Raw genomic sequence first — 19399 nt, 5'->3', positions numbered from 1 at the left:
AAAAATAATTTAGATTTAAACCAAAAATTCTAGAAAATACATTTCTCTTTCCATTTCATTGCTCTCACCTTGATATTTGGAAGAAAACCAAGAAATCATTTTTTTTTTGTTTGAATTACATTCGTCTTTCTTTTTGTTTTTCTCTGAGTCTGTGAAGCCCTGGAGAAAGCACAAAGAATAGAAATCAGGCAAGAAAGCAAAAAAAAAAAAAAAAAAAAATGGGCAGACCACATTTTTCAACACAAAATAACCCCCAAAGACTTCATTCATTGACCTTTTCTCAGTTCTTTCCCCAGTGGATGTTCACACCACAGAATTTTTTATTGAATTGAAGTTTCGGATCCCCTCAACTGACGTAAGAATCTTCACGAGATGGCATCTATTGAGTTTGAAAAGACTGCACACACAAGAAGAATCAACAAGACAAACAAAAGACACCGCAGAAACGAAGAAGAAGTACACAAAGTACACAAGTGTATTTATTACATTTTGCAAGCACTTTGTTCTACATTTCAAAAACGCCACCATCAAGCTGTTGGCACATTTATGTACAAAACAGATTACTTGTAATGCCTGCTACAAAGCACTCCGTGAAAATACAAACCCTAAAACCGGAAATGAAAGCCAAAATGTCAACATCGTTACACAAATTTAAAAGACAGTTTTAAAAATCATCACAAACTGTAGACACAGAACTGAAACACTATAATATAGAATTTAAAGAAGCCCATTAATACTTTTGCTGAATATCTTTAATACTGCATATATCAGAAAAATTGTTGAACCAGTAAGATAATCTAAGTGTTAAAAAGGCAAAGGACCCCCAAATTAATATTACAGAATGCATAATCATGCCACAGATAACGCTAGTAATACCCCCTACCTACTACAAGAACTTGTAAAATTACTGATGATGCATGACTAGTAGTTGTACAAAGATTGTTTCACTCAATAAATTTTATTGGGAATGCACTTACACTGAGGGAGGATTTCACAATGGTCAAATCAGTGCACAATACTACCTAGGTTTATACACTGACAAAATCTCTTGTCAGGCTACATCATTATTTTAAATGACACTTTACAGCATTCTTGTAGCATTAGAAATAACCAAAAGAGAGTCAAGGTTAAAATAAACACCAAATTTGGTCCAGTAACACTGATTGTTTTTCTTTTAAAATTTGTTTGATATAGGTACTTCTTATAAATGAATATGAATGAACATTCGGTTAAAATGACTTACTTGAAATAAAAACACAAATATATCACTACACTCCCAAACAATACATTCTATAGTGGCCTCTGACCACCCTTTAGAAAACACTACAGGTAAACCAACATAAATTGGAAGGCTGCAAGCAAAGCTATTATATTAATGGAAGTCTTTTCAAATATATCATACACATTTTAAGAAATAGCTTACGGAGGTGCAATCCATTAAAAGTTTTAAGTGGGTTAAACAAGTCTTGAGGGGTTAGTGTGCTTATGTTCAATATACCACCTTCATAAAGGTAATTAATTTTCCACATTAGCATATTAAAAGATCCAATCCAGCCACTGCATAAATCACAAAAAGATCATTCTCCAACAGTCCACAGTAGTTATTTCCATGATAATTGTTTCTACACTAAACTTTAAAAGGTAAGCCTGGTGTCACAATCTTAGAAAGGCAACTGGCCATGCATTAGCATCACTGTTTCTACATGCTCACAACATAAACATGAGTAATCAGAGAAATACCTTTTAAGTACATTGAGAAAAAAAAATACAATGTTAACAAAGATAAGAAGCACTTTTTTTTAACCTACCCTTATAAATTTAGAAATTGCACCTTAGATTGATGAAAACATTAACCAGGGCCTATAGCCTTGTGGCCACTGATCTCCAGACTAGATTTCCATATTTCAAGAAGAGTCATCGTGATGCCATCTCTGTCTCTTGTTCATAATGTACAATGGTCCCTTTGAAGGTTACCTGTAGTTAAACTAGTTACTGAAATCAAAACTAAAAAGTATAAAAAGCTATTTTCTTTTCAAAACATAAGAAACAATGCAAAAAGTGTTATGTGTGATATGTGGGAGGTGATTAAAAATCAAACAAATATTTGCATTTGACAATGTTAATATCTTTGATCTTACAGAACTACTAAATCAGTTTGAAAATTAAAAAAAAAAAGACTGAATAGGAGCTTGTAGAAGAGATCTGGTTATTCCAATTGAACAAATTAGGAGACTGAATGCTTAACAGCAAAGAGTTCCACTCAGGTGATTCATTAGTCACCCTGCATATCTTTGATGAGAAGCACTCGCATTTTGCTTTTCACAGGTTGGATGGTTGGATGGCCCTTAATTAAACACCAATGCATTTGAATGGTAAGGAACAGAGAAACTTATTTATGTATATGCGTTGAGCCGCTCTTTGGAGCGAGTGGAATGAATGTCATGAAGCTCTTGCTCCTCCTTCGATTTGATGTCTTCATACTTCTGCATCCGGCAAGCATCTTTCACATAAGCCCAGTTGGCGGACAGAACCATAAGGTAGTGGACCTGACAGAGATAACATTATTTATACTGGAAGTCTGGTCACTGTTAGTATATTGTTGCTATAATGAAATAAATAACCAAACTATGTATTTATACAGGAAAAGTTCATATTTTAAAAATACATAGCATTTGTGTGATAAGGACACTATGGCTAAAATTTATTTCCTCACTCAGCTAAATATCTCTTATTCTTTTTCAATTCTGAAATAATCCAACTCTGATTATAAATGTTCTTTAATGTTTCCTGTCTATGCTATCGTCATTTACCCATATCCTAAGACTGCATGCTTCATATTCATGTATCTGTGAATCATGCTGTGTAATACATAAGCAAAACTACTCTCTTACACAATTCATATTTTGAATTTATATTGTGCTAAGAAGAATGCTTTCAGAAATTCTAACAGAAACTTCTATATTTAATTATCAAGCTAATTTTCATCATACTGATTTTTGATTGCCTTTATATGGCATTAGGTACTACCAGATAAAACATATTTTGTCACATGGATATTCTGTATTAGTAGGTACTCACAATTACCAGGAAGGAATTATGTTAAAAAATGAAGCGCATAAGCTAAGCCTGGTGGTATAGGCCTGTATTCACAGCTACTCAGTAAGCTACAGAGCAAGGATCACATTTTTAATGTCAACCTGGACAAGAGTTCAAAGTCATCTTAAGCACTTTAGTTAGATACACCCCTCACCTAGTTTAGTGGTCAAATGCTTGCCTAGCATTCACAAGTTCCTAAGTCCAGTCTTCATGTGCAAAATGAAAGTTTTTAACATGATAATTTTTGATGGATGAGTTAATAACTAAGTTATAACTTCTTTGAGATTAAAAAATGTAGAAAATGTTTTTTATTAAACATTTATAAAATAAAATACTGAGTAACTTATTGCTCAGTCACAAATATTATCAAAGAAAAATAGACTATCAATTTTGGAGGGAGGAGTGTTATGGTTTGAATAAGAATAACCCCCATATGTTCATGTATTTGAATGCCTGGTCTACAACTGTGAAACTATTTGGGAAGGATTAGGAGGTGTGGCCTTGTTGGAGGTGGTGTGTCTCTAGGAGTGAGCTTTAAAGTTTCAAAATCCCATGCCATTCCCAGTTAGTGCTCTCTCTGTCTCTTTCTGTCTCTCTGTGTCTGTCTCTGTGTCTGTCTCTGTCTCTGTGTCTCTCTTTGCCTATGGATTAGATGTTAAGCTTTTAGCTACTGCTCCAATGCCATGCCTGCTTGCCTGCTGCCATACTCCTTGCCATAGTAGTCATGGACTCTAACCTTTTGGAAAGGTGACCCCCCCAACCCCCCAATTAAATGCCTTCTTTTATAAGTTGCCTTGGTCATGGTGTTTTGTCATTCAATAGAAAAGTAACTAGGACAGGGGGCATGGGAGGTGTTTGATGGAGGGTCACTAGAAGGGGCTTGAGGAAAAAAAGAGTAAGGGTAAGTGATGTAATTCCATTTCAATTAAAAATTAATAAAAAAATCACAAGACATTAGACCAACTGATACTAGAAAAGTACAGATACATATACATAACAAAACTACTCTAAATACAAAATACTACAGTGTATTATGTGTTTAATTTGTAGCAAAATATTAATTAATTAATTGTAGTGTTGGTGATCCACCCAGGGTCTTGTGTGTGCTAGGCAAGTATTCTGCCACTGAGCCAATATTTGTGACACCAAAATGTAGAAAAAAAAGTGTAATCTCCTTTGCCATGTTTTTAGAATACTCCATTTCTTTTGAAATTTTACACTTTGTTTAATATAAGCTGTAAGCCTCTTGAGAGAAGGGGCTTTAGATGATATTCCTGCGTGCTACACTATAGCTCTTACATTATGAAAGTTGAGAAGCTTTGTGTGTGTCAATGTGTGTGGATCAAAGAAAGCTTCCAAGTGCTCAAGTTTATGTAAAATTTTGATCACATAATTCACCATGAAATGATATGAAGTCTGATAAAAGAAGAAAATTCTGTTACTGTACTAACACTAAATATAATAATAAAATTATATTATATTTAGACACAATCCAGGACTATAAAGATAAAAAACAATGCATGATCCTATTCATATGCTCAATCTAAAAGTTCAACTTGTGGTATGGTAAAAAGTAGAATGGCCCATGGTTTAAGGAGAATATGGGGGAGATACTGGTTAAAGGACACAAAAATTACTGGATAGGAGGCATATATGATGAACAGATCTATTCCCTGAAATGGCGAATATAGTCAGTGATTGTATATTGTGTCCTTGAAAATCACTTGGAAAGTAGATTTGTCTTTTCCCCCAAAAAACCAAATGAGGTAATATGCATGTTCATTAGCTTTAATTTGGCAATTTCACATTGCAAAGACTTCCAAAGCTCTTAATGAGATACATATATTGAATTTTTGTCACCTTCTAAAAGTAAATAATTTACATGAAACAAAATCAAGTGCTATTTAGAATAATTAGCAAACGTGTAATTTAAGGTGCTCAAAACCTTTCTCTTTGTTATGAGAGAAAATATTATCCCTAAATTATGTAATTTATTAAACATATATAAGTAAAATAATAAAAATAAACCCAGACCATTTAGTTCTGAAGCTGGGGAGAAGCTCTAATGTCAGGCTGTTGCTGCCCTGCCCTTGGTGAAGGGACTATTCTAGCATATGGTCCTTCTTAATGTGCCTACAAAATAATTGAGTAGAGAAACTTTTGACTTTAACACAAATCCTTGTAACTCTGCCTTCAATTACAGATGATGTCATCAATATTTTGATAGGATAGAAATCATCTGAATTTTCTCATCTATTTTATGGAAATAATGATGATAGCTATATGGTGACTACAGAATGAGATTGTATAAAGAACTGCTGTTATAAATATTGAATGTGCTTGTGTACATGAATCATTTAAGTAATTTAAATGGAGGAAAATTTAAATAAATATGCTCTTCGTTCCAGAAACAGTAGTGGTAGTTATGTTAACCCTGCCTCCTATGACCTAAAGCATTTTCAAAGTGGAGAAGTCATAATTACTCTTATCAATCATTTATGATAGTTCAGAATTATAGAATGATACTGGCCAGAGAGAATTCACCTTGAAAGTATGTTTAATATTTTAACACAATTTTCTACACTCTTTCTATTCAAAATAATACTTGTAGGGCCAGTGGGATGGCTCAGTGAGTAAAGGAGATTGCTGCCAAGCCTGATGACTCAAGATCAAATCCCACAACCCATATGGTAGAAAAAGAGAAAACATCCCTTCAAACTGTCCTCTGACCTTTATACATACACTCATTCTGGCCCTCTGGCTATCCAGCTCCAAATAAATCAATACATATATTCAAAAAACTTTTCCGTCTTTTAAAAAAATCAGATTTATTTTTATTTTATATGCATGAGTTTTTTTTCTACATGTATGTGTACCACATGAACAAATGGTGCCTGTGGAGGCCAGAATAAGGTGTCAGATGTCAAATATAAACTATCATGTGGATGTTAGGACTTGAACCTAGCTTCTCTGGAAGAGCAACTAGTGCTCTTAACCACTGATCCATATCCCCAGACCCCTTTCTTACTATAATGACAATAGTATCTTATATGGAAGTTGTATGAGAAACAAATGATGTATTCATGCAAATAGCTTTGTAATTCAAATGGTTAAGTCAATCATTGAGCTGTAAGGGGCTCACCATAGCAATAACTGCTGCTCCGGCTCCAGCAAGTGCCACAATGAACAAGTGGAAGGTCATGTTCAGCTGCAAAAACAAAACAAAAATCCAACAGAACAAAACAAAACATCACACACACACACACACACACACACACACACACACACACACACACACAAACCGAAGTTGAGTCAGTTATACAGAGGAGAGATTGGGACTGACACTATCATATAAAGATGACTTAGCATATCATTAATAAGAGTGAGCTCTTGACGAGTCATGCATTTTATCAACAACAGCATTAAGATATCCTTTCTCTTTCAAATCACTTAAATCATTTCAACTGAATCATTTTATGATAATTACATTATAAAGATGAGACTGTCACTGAAAATGATGGATTTTACATTATGGGTTTAACAATGTAAAGTTATGATAACTCTTTATAATTTTCAACCTTTACTAAAATGTATTTCTGGAACACCTCAAGCATTTAAAATAACTGTATTTAAATACACAAAATAGTCTTTATACTTGTTCTCTAGTAGCCTGCATAAAACAACTGCAAGCAAAACAATCTCTGATCAGAAAAATCAAAATATATTTAACTACAATACATAATTTAAGTAGAAAACTATATGCTTTAATATTTTCAAAATGAGAGTGTAAAAACTACTCACCTCAGTAGATTCACACATTCTCAAGAAATTCTCAGAGACAGTACAAATTTTCTTTTCCTCTCCAATTGTCACAATCCCTAGAGTATGTAGAAAGTTATAGGTTAACATTAAATATATTTTAAAGAGCCTCAAGAGAAAAATCTTTTGGCTGTTCAAACCTCAGCAATTTTCATGTTAAATTGAGTTTAGCCATACTGTAAAAAGTTATTTCTCAGCTTTTATTGTCCATAACAACTGTGCCTAGAATTATGAATATGAGCTATAAAATTAACTCAGCAATTTAAAACATTTTTCATGAGGACTGAACTTAATCTATCCACCAGATTGTTCAGATTTGATTGTAGCTGGTTCATTGCTTTGGCTCATTAATGTGATGGTGGGAGCATTGCAACTATTTTAGTAATTATGCCCCAGACTGCACTAAGTCAGCAACAACTTTTTGTTCAGCTTATTCAAGACGTTTGTTAGTTTATATAGACATATTGCTCAATGAAAGTCCCTTCTTATGATATCAAATGCAGTGCTAATAACAAATGGGAATTAGAAAGTGCTATTTCACTCATGTTGCCACTTGCCTGTTGATTCATATACCAACTACCCAGAGGAATTTTCAAATACACATATTTCTAGACACATCTTTAGCACAGAATCTATGAAGTTTAGGTCTGGAGTAATTGCTGCAAGAAAATCGGGAAACAGCTCAGGAATAAAGTGCTTGCCTTGCAAGCACAATGATTTGAGTTTGATCCCCAGGATCTATATTAGAAAAATGTGGGTGTGGTGAGACTGAGAAGGTGGGGACAGGCAGAGCCCTGAGGCACACTGGCTCAATAGCCTGATCTACTTTTCCGGTGTCTGAACAATGATTAAACCTGTCTACAAAACAACAACAAATGAGGAACTGGACAGTGTCTGAGAAATGACACTCAATGGTGTCTTCTGGCCTCCACATCCATGCACACATCTAAGCATGGAGGAACACATTCTCTCCCTCTCTCTCTCTCTCTCTCTCTCTCTCTCTCTCTCTCTCTCTCTCTCTCTACAATATTAGTTAATAAGTATGGGCTTTAAATGTTTTAAATGTATTTATTATTGTGTAAGAGTATGATTTGTGTGTGTTTGTGTGTATGTGTATGTACCAAACTGCATGTACCACAGGGTACATGTGGGGATCAGAACACAACTGTGTGGAGTTGGTTCTCTTCGCTTACCTTTGCATGGGGATACAACTTAGATTGATATGTTTTTGTGGCCAGACCTTTCTACCTTCTGAGTATGGAAGTAACTACATCATACTATCTTTGGGGTTTTCTTTCTTTGAGAAATATTGAAGTATTAAAAATACAAGAATAAAACAATATATGATAAATTATGGACATCTTAATATCTAATCCTTTAGCCTGTGATGTCCCTTGCTTAGTCTTAGTATGTGTATGTATATTCACACATTCTTATCTTTATTTTTAATATTTTAATCAATTCTTTGATAACTATATATTTTAATCATACTCACTCCTCTTCTCTCAGCTCCTCCAAGAAGTCCTACCCATTGAACTTTGTGTCCTACTTCTTTTCTAAACTCATCACATCAAATTTGTACTGCCTGTATACTTTGGGATATGTAGCTATAAACAGACATGCAGTCATGCTACCAGTGGGCACACACTTAATGAAAACTTACCATCTCTCTTTCAGCAGCTATAAATTGCCAAGAGCCCCTTAGCTGAAGGTGAGACTTTGTTCCCATACTTCCCCTTCACACTGGCATTTTGTCTACCTTAAGCTTGCACAAGTACTGTGAATGCTATCACGACTGCTTTGAGTTCATACACACACACACACACACACACACACACACACACACACACACACACACACGTTCTATTGTGTCTGGAAAACACTATTCTTGTAGTAATCCACTGCCTCCTGTCCTTACAATCTCTCTACCCCCAGAGGTGGCATGATATGGGCTGAGCATTCTGCAGTATCTTATATTCTGTACATTGACTAGTTGTGGATCTCTGCGTTAATCTCCATCTACTGAAACGATGAGCTTTTTTAAGGAACATGGTTACTGGCTTGCTTCTCACAGCCTACCCTGTTGTGGGTCACTAATCTATGGGTATAGCAATCCATTATTAAATACTTTGCATACATGAACTCACAAGAGCCGTGACTGCATGCGCAAAGTCTTCAGAATACCAAGCCAGCCAAAAATCCCATTATGATTAAAGGAAGGGTTCACAAAGTCCCACTCATAGCTGAGGAGCTATTAGTAATTTTGATGGCTGTTGGTGGAGGGAGAGCCACGGTTTTTGCTAGCTTGTTTTGATACAGTTTCTGATAGGCCACTCATGCTCGAAAGGATGGCCATACACTTGTGTATATAGTAGTAGCACTAACTGGACTCAGTGGGTTTAAAAAAATGTTCATGTTGTCAAAACCACTATGAATTTATATGATCAAGTGCTCTGTAGTGTCTAGAAAACACTGTTGCCTCATAATGATCCATTACCTCTGGATCTTACAAACTTTCTGGAAGTCACAGAAGTTGTGATAATAACATCTTATACAAGACCTGCACATTCTCAGGTCAGACAAAATCTGAGCATATAGATGGAGGGTAGGAACCAAATCCCAGCCTACCTGAGCAGCTATTGGCAATTGTTAGCTACTGAGAGAGGAAGAGTCAGTTTAAGGTGTGGACCTTGGTAGGTTGTCCATGCTCTACTAGATGGCCATATACCCAACAGTATATAGTCAGCACAAACTAGACTCAATGGGTTTAAAAAAATAAGGACATTGAATTGGGTAGGTATGGAAGGAGGATGGATATGAGAGGAGATGGGGAAGGAGGAGATATGACCAAAATACATTGCATGAATTTCTCAAAGCATTAATTAAAAAAGTGTACACAGAATTGGAAGGAAAAATAGTAGCAGATGGTATGGAAAGAAGATGGAAGGAAGAGTGAAGGGGGTTTGATAAAATTATATTATATTCACATTCTTACTTTCCAATGTTTGGTAGTCAATAGTGTTATACAGAGTTAATTATCCTTTCATCCCACATATTCTTTCCATTTTGTTTGTAAGAGCTATAGCTGTCCATTTTTCTATGGCTTACAACCCTCTACTCCACACACTTTCTTTACTTTATCATTGAGAAAGAACACTTCCCAACCAAAGAATGCTGACCCATCAAGTATTCCTGGAAACAGACACACTCATGAAAGACACCTCACCCTTGATCTGGTTCAGTCGTGGCAGTTTTATAAAAATAAATAGGGTTTGAGAATAGTATTAACAGGTTTACCAATAAAAATGACTTCACTACAGCTCAGATTAATCTGAATCTCAGATCAAGAATGAATAACATCTGTATAATTATGTCTCATGCAATTATCATGGACTTCTACTGAAAAATTATTACTTGTTTACCTGGAATCCAAATTAAATTAGGCATTTGGTATCTTATCTGTCAGCCATGAAAGAACAGTTATATCTCATTCAAATTTTACTTTTTTGGGTTTTTTTTTTGAGACAGGGTGTCTCTGTGTAGCTTTGGAGCCTGTCCTGGAACTCACTCTGTAGCCCAGACTGGCCTCAAACTCACAGAGATCTGCCTGCTTCTGCCTCCCGAGTGCTAGGATTAAAGGCATGTGTCACCACTGCCTGGCCTCAAATTTCACTTTTAGGAGTGGGAAAATGAAATGAAAGCATTGAGTTTGAGCCAGCAAGGGTCAAGTTTTCATGCAACTATTCTGTCATGTTCTACTGTAGTGGCTTTCCTTGATATGTGCTCACAAGCCTTTTGATTCCTAGACTACAATTTCAGTAGATGCAGTAGTAAAATTCCCTCTGGCTCTTCACACACAAAGCACATCTTCCTGCCCCCAAATTTATATCAGAATACATGGAGCCTCAGAACTTCATCTGGACAGATAGTAGAGGGGTTGCTTTGGAACTTACACTGTAGAAAAAGCATAGCTAGACTGTACCCTATTAATCTGTCCATAATATCCCCACTGAGCCTTCATATGTTCCTCAGAAAAATATTCCTACTATGCTGAGGTGTGATGAAGCTTCAGTAGAGAACATTACTTGGAGCATCCACAAATGTGAATTAATTTTTAAAAATGCTATTTATTTTATGATAATGAGTGTTTTGTCTGCAAGTATGTACTGTATTAAGAGCATGCATGGTGCCCATAGAGTTCAGAAGAGGGTATTATATCCTTTGGAGCTGGAGTTAGGGATAGCTGTGATCCAATTTTGCTATCTATATAAGAAAATAAAAGCAATTGTCTACTATACATACTTATGGGAGTTCAGCATTTTAGCATATTAAACACTTAGAATAGTATATAAATGATTATTCTAATACATTTGGCAATTGAAGCCTGGATATTGGAGAAATAGAGAATGAGTTACATAAAAGAAAAATCCTGTTGGAAAATCTCATTTTAATAAAGAGTATGACATAAAAAACTATGATGTGTATTAAAAAAACATTTTTCTTTCATGTGTATAATTGTTTTTCCTACATGGATGTCTGTGTACTATGTATATGCAATGCCCCCAGAAGCCAGAAAAAGCACCATATTCTCTGGAAATAGACTTACAAGCAGTTGTTAGTCAATGTGTGTATGCAGGAAATTGAACCTGGGTCCACTGGAAGAACAACTACTACTCTTAACTACTGACTGACTCATCTCTCCAGCCCTCTATGCAAATTTTAATTCATTTTTTATTCAAGTATTTATTTTGTATGTACTTACACTGAAAGGTAAATAATGTTATAAAACATTAAAACAAACACATAAATATTTAACATTATAAATAATTATCCAACATAAGGAAGAATGATAATTATTGCTACATGAGTTTTAAGCCTTAAATAAAAATAAATAAGGCCTAGAGCATAGCATGTGGTAGAGCATTTGCCAATAACATGCATAAGGCCTTAGGATTCAATCTTTAACAAGTCAAGAAAAACAAAACAAAATAAGCTTATTGCCCTCCTGTTCCTCCTCTTTCCCCACCTCTAACATCCTGTAACTTCATCATTTTTTAATGGTAATCTTTCTTTTCTCATCTTAGAGGACAATGAAATACTAGATATACTAGATATCTACCTCAATTTGTACAGTTAACCATGAATCAAGGAAATTAGGACACAGATATCAGATCAAGCTGGAAAAAGGGTGCTGAAATCAGGAAAAAGAAACCAGTTTTGATCTGCTAATTCCAGGAAACACATTTTGACAGCATATTCATATATAAATGTGTATGTATAATGATAGCAATTTCCCTTCACTCTTGAATTCCTTCCTAGTTAAATTTACAGAATACCCTGAAGTGCGTAGTTAGATAAATTTATCTCTGAGGTAGTATACCCGGGTGGTTCCAAAGCAATTTTTTTTTTTTTAGAGGCAACTAATCAGTCTTTTTTTACTTTGAGACGCACTATCTACCTACCAAACTGACGAAGGTCCAAGCAGAGATTGGCTCCCTCCACTAGTGTGGTGTTTCGGCAGATGGTCCATAGGTTGAAGTACATGTACACTGGCAGTGAAGTGAAAGCTGTGACGCCAAGCCAGGCCAACATGAAGAGGTATGTTAGCATGATAAACTGCAACAGGGAAAACAGGGAAAGAAAAATTTGTAAGCTACTGACGCACAATTCTGCTTTCAATCTTCAAAGCAAACACACACTGCTTAGAATCTTTGTGCATAATCACTCAAAAGAATGCTGTTAGGAGTTATATTAGAATATAAGAATTTGAGTTTTCTTCACAAATTCTTCATGAGAAGTGATTTGTAAAAAGACTTATGGTCTTTCACACCAACTAATTCTTTCTCCTTCGCTTATTGATCAAAGCCATACAGACACATCTGGGTCTTAAAACACAATTGACTACCATGCGTGGTCAACATTTTGCTTGTCTCTACCAGAGAAAGGGAGTGGTTATGTATTGTGTGCCTTCTTTTTTTCTTTTTTTTTTCTTTTTCCTTCCTGGAGTGTATAACATGAAGCACAGTAAAAGATGCATCCACTGTGTTGTGTTGACATGAGGACCAAGTCATAAAGCATTGTCTACCTGCCACATCATTCCATTCACACCCAAAAGTTAGAAATGTCTGCTAAGCATCACAGCATATTGCAAATCACAGACATGAAAAGGTCTGTCCCTCAATGCACTGCCTGGTACTCTGAACACTGCTTTCCTGCTTGGTTCCAGCATTAAAGGCTGTTATTCTCGTGTGTTTGCATGTGAGTGTGGGGGAGAGCATGCTGCAGCACATGTCTAAAGGTAGGAGGACTACTTTATAGGGTTGATCGCCTCACCGTTGTGAGCATTCCAGAGACTTAATGCTGGTTCTCAGGCTTGCATAGCAAACACCTTTACCCATTAAGTCTTTCATTATTCAGTAAACGTTGATTACATTCATTACAACCTTATCTTAAATATCACATTTCTTTCACAAAAGGGGAACAAATGGCATACCATTAAAAACACAGTCATCTTAACACTAGCTGGGCTCTTCTTCAGGCCTCTATTTCCACTCTTATAAAGTGTAAATAATAACTCTAAGTAGACCTCATACATCCCAGACAAGCTTAAAATGAGCTGATATGTGTGAAACATTTAATAAAGGAAATAGCATATAAGAAGCTCTGACAAACTCTTAGCTGCTTTTATTATTGATGATATTATTATCATTTTTACCACCAGCACAATGTGTTTCAATTAAGTAGGTCTATATAGAATAAGTGAAACATATTTATTATTATGTTGGGAGAAATTAAAATAATTACAACTACTTGGATAGGCAAAGTTATTCAAAATTTATTTATCTCAGCAGAAAAAAAAAGTCTTACGGAATTATTGGAAACAATTTTAAATGTGAAGATGTCCTGATAATAAAACTCTTTTGGGGGAAAAGAGGCTTGCTGTTGCAACATTTTCATTATTTGGAACTAATGCTCCCCTCAATAGTTTTGTGTGGGGACAATAAATGTGAGAGAGTATCATAAAACAGGGCTATGTATGTGAAAGGAGGCTGTATAATTCAAGGGAGAGTCATCTGTATGCTTTGAGACACAGGCCATCTCTTTTGTTTTTCTTCCTGTCCTGGGAAAGTTTTCAATATATTTTTCTGAAGGTGTTGTTCACCATGGAGTGGGACCTAAGGTATATAGGCTAAGACTTGAAGTACAATGAATGTTGAACCATGTTGATGACCAAGTCCTTGCCCCGTGTAGACATTGTGAGGGAGTACAGCTTCTGGCAGAGCTTTTTAGCCATGGCCACATTTGAAGATGACCTGGGATAATTTTAGAGCAAATGGTGCTTAAGCCATTTCTGTGCCAACTATAACTATATTTGAAACACCTCTGCAGGTAACCAAATGTATATACAGTACTAAGTAGTGCTGTTTCTATGGTCAAGACAGGCCCCATCGATGTACTGGATGTGAAGTCCTCTTTGTTATTTGACGTTGGATTCTACAAGAATCTCAGACATCTAGATTTCAGACATGAGAGACAATAAACCTTAGTTGTATAAGCCATCTGGTTTTCAGGACTTCATTAGGCAGCCTTTGCAATATAACATACAGACATTAAAAAAAAAAAACCTATGTATAGTTGTTTTGTCTGTATTTCTGTATACCGCATGTGTGCCTGGAGTCCATGGTGATCAGAAGAGGGCATATGCTTTTCTAGAACTGGAGTTACATATGGATGTGAGCTGCCATATGGGTTACGGAAATTGAACCTATGTCTTCTGGAAGAGCAGAGAGAATGCTGGGAAGAAGAAGGGCGGAGTCAGAGGAGTCATGAGCCAGAAGTGAAAGAAGTTAACATCGGAAATTCATAGATGAGGTAAACAAGACTCGGGGCAGCACATAGGTTATAGAAATGGGTTAATTTAAGTTGTAAGAGCTAGCTGAAGATAAGCCTAAGATATCAGCCAAGCATTTATAATTAATAATAAGTCTCTGAATGGTTATTTGGGAGCAGCTGCTGGGACACAGAGAAACTCCACCTACACAGGAAGCCTTTCACATAGCTGTTGGAAATCATTTCTTCCAACCTTCAATATTATTCAGTATTCTCAGTATAAAGACATTGATACAGCTGCAAATGCAAGACACTTCCAAATATTTGAAAGGCAGGCAGAGCAGGTTAACTCACTGAATGTGAGGCAGATCATAAGATTATATATAAAAAAGAAAACAACAGCTGAATAGATAAAGCAGAAGAAACAGAAATACCAAATGAAGGGGGAACCGAAAATTTTCTTTTTTCCTCTGATTCAATACTGTCATAATGGGCAGGGAACAGGCCCACAGGGCTAAACGTAGTGGTTGCTGCCATCACTCTTTACTTCTTGGACCTTGGAGTTGGTGCTTTTCATGAAGGCAGGACAATGATCGTCACAGACCTCACTCTATACTGTGCTGAAGATTACAGTTTCTGCTTCTCTCAGCTTTGATCAAGCCTGGATGCCAGAGCAGGTGTTACAAGTGTGGGCAGGAACATCTTCATGGGCTGACTACCTGCTTCACAGCCACTGAAGTTGCTGCTGCCAACCTTCTGGTGCGTTAGGTGTGACTGATGGCACAATTGCTACTATTGTAGGAAAATGGTGTGGCTCATGATTCCATTTAAAAATAGGTACTCTAGCTTCCTTTTAAGATACTGAATGACAGGCACATAATTATCTGTACATAGATGTGAATTTTCTCTGTGATTATTTTTATAATGTGATGATTTTACTATTCTGAATGAAGCATCAAATTTGACTTCAACTGTCTGCCAATGAGATATTCTGTGCCATTGGAGATCAGCTTATAGATCCCTTTGTCTTGTCCTTTCATTTTTGTATCACCGCAGACTCAGAACTTCAAAGATGATCTTGGTTTTTGTCAAATAGGTCAACACTGATTCAGAGAAGAGAAATGACTTTCTAAGTATCACTGAGACACGGTCGTGAGTTATCTAAACAATAGAGAAGCTTCTCATTTACTAAATTCATCACTGTTTGCAAACTAGAAATTAAATTAAGGTAAAAAGCCTTGCCTTTTTGTAGAGAAACTGTTTAAATGTTACCAAGAACTGAATATGCATACTTTTTTAGACCAATCCAAGATCTTCATGTATCTTATTTCATCTGTATCTGAAATTTGATATTACCAATCCAAAGAATTTAGATGGCAATTCCCTTTTTAAAACCCTTAAGCCACATTATTGAAATTCCAGCTTTCCTCATATACATCTATATTCTCTGTTAGGAATTGTGATAAGAGTTTCCCCTGGACAGAAATAGATGTCCACAACTCAATCAAGAAGCATCATAGAATTGGCTATGAGTTGTTCAATATAAAAATTTGCTGGTAACAGGTATGGTTAATTTTTCTTTGAGACTGAAGTAATTTACTACTGCTTGTAACTGATTATTTTATGACTTGCTGTGCTGTTGTTAAACTCATATTCTTGTATGTCATGACAAAGTAGAAAGAAAGGCCAGTCAAGGATGGGTGCTTCATTGATTCACTGTGGGAAAACTATTCTGCATAAAACATGCAATACCACCTCCAACTATATCACATTTGACTTTTACTGCTCTCATGCATTAGTAGATACATGCTTTGTATTTTAGTTCTATATTACAAATATTGATCTGATTTACCACTAAACACTTCATCAATAAAGACTGAAGACTAACATTAATGAGTTTATAAAAACAGAAATTTTATGATATAGTTGCCCTCAAATATATAGCTCAACAGAGGTACATTTAAATGATGAGACAGAATCTTATATGCATGTGCGAAAGCATTGCCTATAGATTAGAGAAAGAATTTTTATTATTTTTATGGTAATCTAAGGTTCTTTAAAAAAATAAATAACAGTAAATCAATCAAGGTTTCCTGCTGTACAAATAAAATTAGTTGCAGTAACATGATTTGAGAATTTATAACTGATACTTCACAACAAATCCTCTTAATTTAGAAATCTTATCATGAAGCTGTATGACTACCATCATTGAAGGAAATGTTACTTCACTAAAGAATGCTTTAACTCTCTGCTGGTGAGTGCAAACATCTGTGTGATATGAAAATCAACCTCCATTACATGCTGAGTGCAGAGAAATGACATACCCAGGCGCTCACACAGCGGCCACAGGTGGTGATTTTGAAGTCCCCATAGAGATCTTTGATGGCCCCAGTTGTGAAGAAGCCTTCCACCATCAGCAAGATGCCATAGACAAAGAAAGCAGCTGCGATGCCATAGATCACATACTTAAAGATGTCAATCCTGGAGACAAAAAAGAAAACCCCCAAACAGCACGATTTATTTCAAAGATTTTCAAAAACTGATCCTCATGTGTTCATGGTTCTTTTGAAATGAAATCAGAAGAGATGCATAAAATCAAGCATCCAAAATCTCTGCATGGATCAAGGAGAAGCTACTGGTAGTTGATACCTCATGGGAGAGGGGAAGTCACTTTTCTTCAGGGATATGATCCCTGAGAGGTTGACCAGGCTCCAGTATACGGTCCTACACCCATGCACATCCAGGCAGCACTAAATGGACTCAGTGAATATTAAATTAAAAAAACAGAGAGGGAGAGTGCCTGAAGTTCAGAGGAAAGAAGTAGAGGAATATGAGGGAGGGCAGAGGGATGGACTGAATTGGATCCAAACACACTGTATTATTGGATGATAAAATTAAAGTAAAATAACATTGGTATTCATAAAGGTAGGTGGATTATAAACAGTTGTGTTTTATATTTCTAATGTTTAGGTGTAAATTCTATTCTGCCGTTTTTAATATTTATCAACAAGGGGGCTGAGATTTTTGTGTATGTAGACTTTATTCTCTTCCTCTACAGTCTCTCTTGTTCTTTGGTCAACTTAAGAGGTTGCTTAAATTCATTTGATAATTGGGGTATTTGTAGGAAAAATTATCAAATGCATATATATGGATAAAACATTGAATCTTTTGACCATATTAAAGGATGAAGAGTGTTTTGGGGGTAATTTATTAGTTATTCATAATTTTGTATAAATTTCATACTATGTCACCACATTGGTTTTTAAATGCATTTTAGTTAACTTCTATCATAAACATTACTAATATTTTCTGGCAACAATAGTACCAATAATGTAAAGGAAGTGATTCTCCAGATAAATGACGAATAAACTTTTCTGTTAGAATTACAAATTAATAGAATTGAGTCAGAAATCACTACAGTGTGATTCCTGAGAGGTTTAAAACAGTAATTTCCCTTATCATAGTTGATCACCTATTGTTTAAAAAAATCCATACTAAAATTACATTTAGGAAATATAAACATATTCACACAGAGAACTGATAGATACATCATAAGCAGGGATAGATAGATGATAGAGAGTAGGTGATAGATGATACATTTTCATCCTATAACTCTGTATTTAGGAAATCAATGCTCATTAAGTTTAAAAAGAAGAATTAGTGTGTTTGTGAACTTTCTATTTACAGTTCCTTATTTTGACACTATTTTTTCTGTGTTTGTATTCTATATAGTATCTTTTGTAAACCGAAGAAATATTTATTATCATACTTGTGTCTTGTAGTTGAAAAATGTTCTATTAGCACTTATTTTTATACATTGTCATTACTAGTGAGTAGTTCACATTCAATGTAGTCAGAGCTGCAGAATATACCAGTGAAGTGCAAATGTGGAGATAAAACCAGTTCAGCACTCTGTGTCATGTAAACTGAGCAATAGATCATGTACAATATTTGGGATGTATTAGCTATATGCCTTTTTATGACATATGGCTATGACATTCTACCCTTAAAACAACATCAATATTGAAGTATCTGAGGGATGGACATGAAGCATATGGTGTAGATTAACAACACTTTCAACAAAACTATTCATCTTTATCGCAATTCCCAATCTCCTTCATAATTAAGATTTTTATTATTTTTCTAATAAGATTTCCACTTAAGTTTTAAGAGAGGAGAAATCACTATAAAGACGGAGGCAGACTGACATGATGTGGCTTCAAGCTAGTACCTGGAAAAGACAAATAGCTGATCCTTCTGTGGAGTCTTGCAGAGGCCTCCCCTGATGACAACTTTATTCCAGACTCATGACCTTTCTAACTATGAGAGAGTATATTTTTTATCTCTCTTTCTCTTTTTCTCTTTCTCCTCTTTTTCCTTTCTTTAGTGCTAGGGATTGAACTCAGGGTCTCCTTGTGTCTGCTAAAAAAGTGTCCTACAGTGACCCACAGCATCTTTCCTACATTTTAAATCACAAAGTAATTTTTTATGGCAGTGTCAGGAAAAAAAATACATTTATTAACCCAAATATGAAGTCTACATACAACTAATTTCAACACTGTGTAATATGTTTATAGGTTGCAAGTCATTTATTAGAATGCACTGATTTGACAGTAATGCTAAAGCATGTAATGTCTCTTCTGATTTGGAAAGT

General features: G+C 35.4%; 1 protein-coding gene and 1 long non-coding RNA gene across 2 annotated transcripts in view; one reads left to right on the top strand and one right to left on the bottom strand.

Annotated features, from left to right (window-relative positions):
- Window positions 1-454: 454 nt before the first annotated feature.
- Window positions 455-19399, bottom strand: part of Gpm6a (glycoprotein M6A) — a 186092-nt gene continuing 167147 nt past the window's right edge. Inside the window, exons 3-7 of the mRNA XM_059244826.1 lie at window positions 17070-17226; window positions 12378-12531; window positions 6898-6974; window positions 6239-6304; window positions 455-2546 (exon numbers count right to left, since the gene is read on the bottom strand). Of these exons, the coding sequence (XP_059100809.1) occupies window positions 2394-2546; window positions 6239-6304; window positions 6898-6974; window positions 12378-12531; window positions 17070-17226 (607 nt within the window). The 3' untranslated portion in view covers window positions 455-2393. The remainder of the gene's footprint in view (window positions 2547-6238; window positions 6305-6897; window positions 6975-12377; window positions 12532-17069; window positions 17227-19399) is intronic.
- LOC131894540 (uncharacterized) lies at window positions 12369-17701 on the top strand. Its single transcript, XR_009374937.1, has 2 exons — window positions 12369-12513; window positions 16921-17701. It is a non-coding gene; the product is annotated as an uncharacterized LOC131894540 (long non-coding RNA).

The sequence above is a fragment of the Peromyscus eremicus genome, chromosome 17 (assembly GCF_949786415.1).
Source record: "Peromyscus eremicus chromosome 17, PerEre_H2_v1, whole genome shotgun sequence".
NCBI classification, from domain to species: Eukaryota; Metazoa; Chordata; class Mammalia; order Rodentia; family Cricetidae; genus Peromyscus; species Peromyscus eremicus.
The sequence above is the reverse complement of the archived record's forward strand: the minus strand, read 5'-3'. Positions and strand labels throughout refer to the sequence as shown.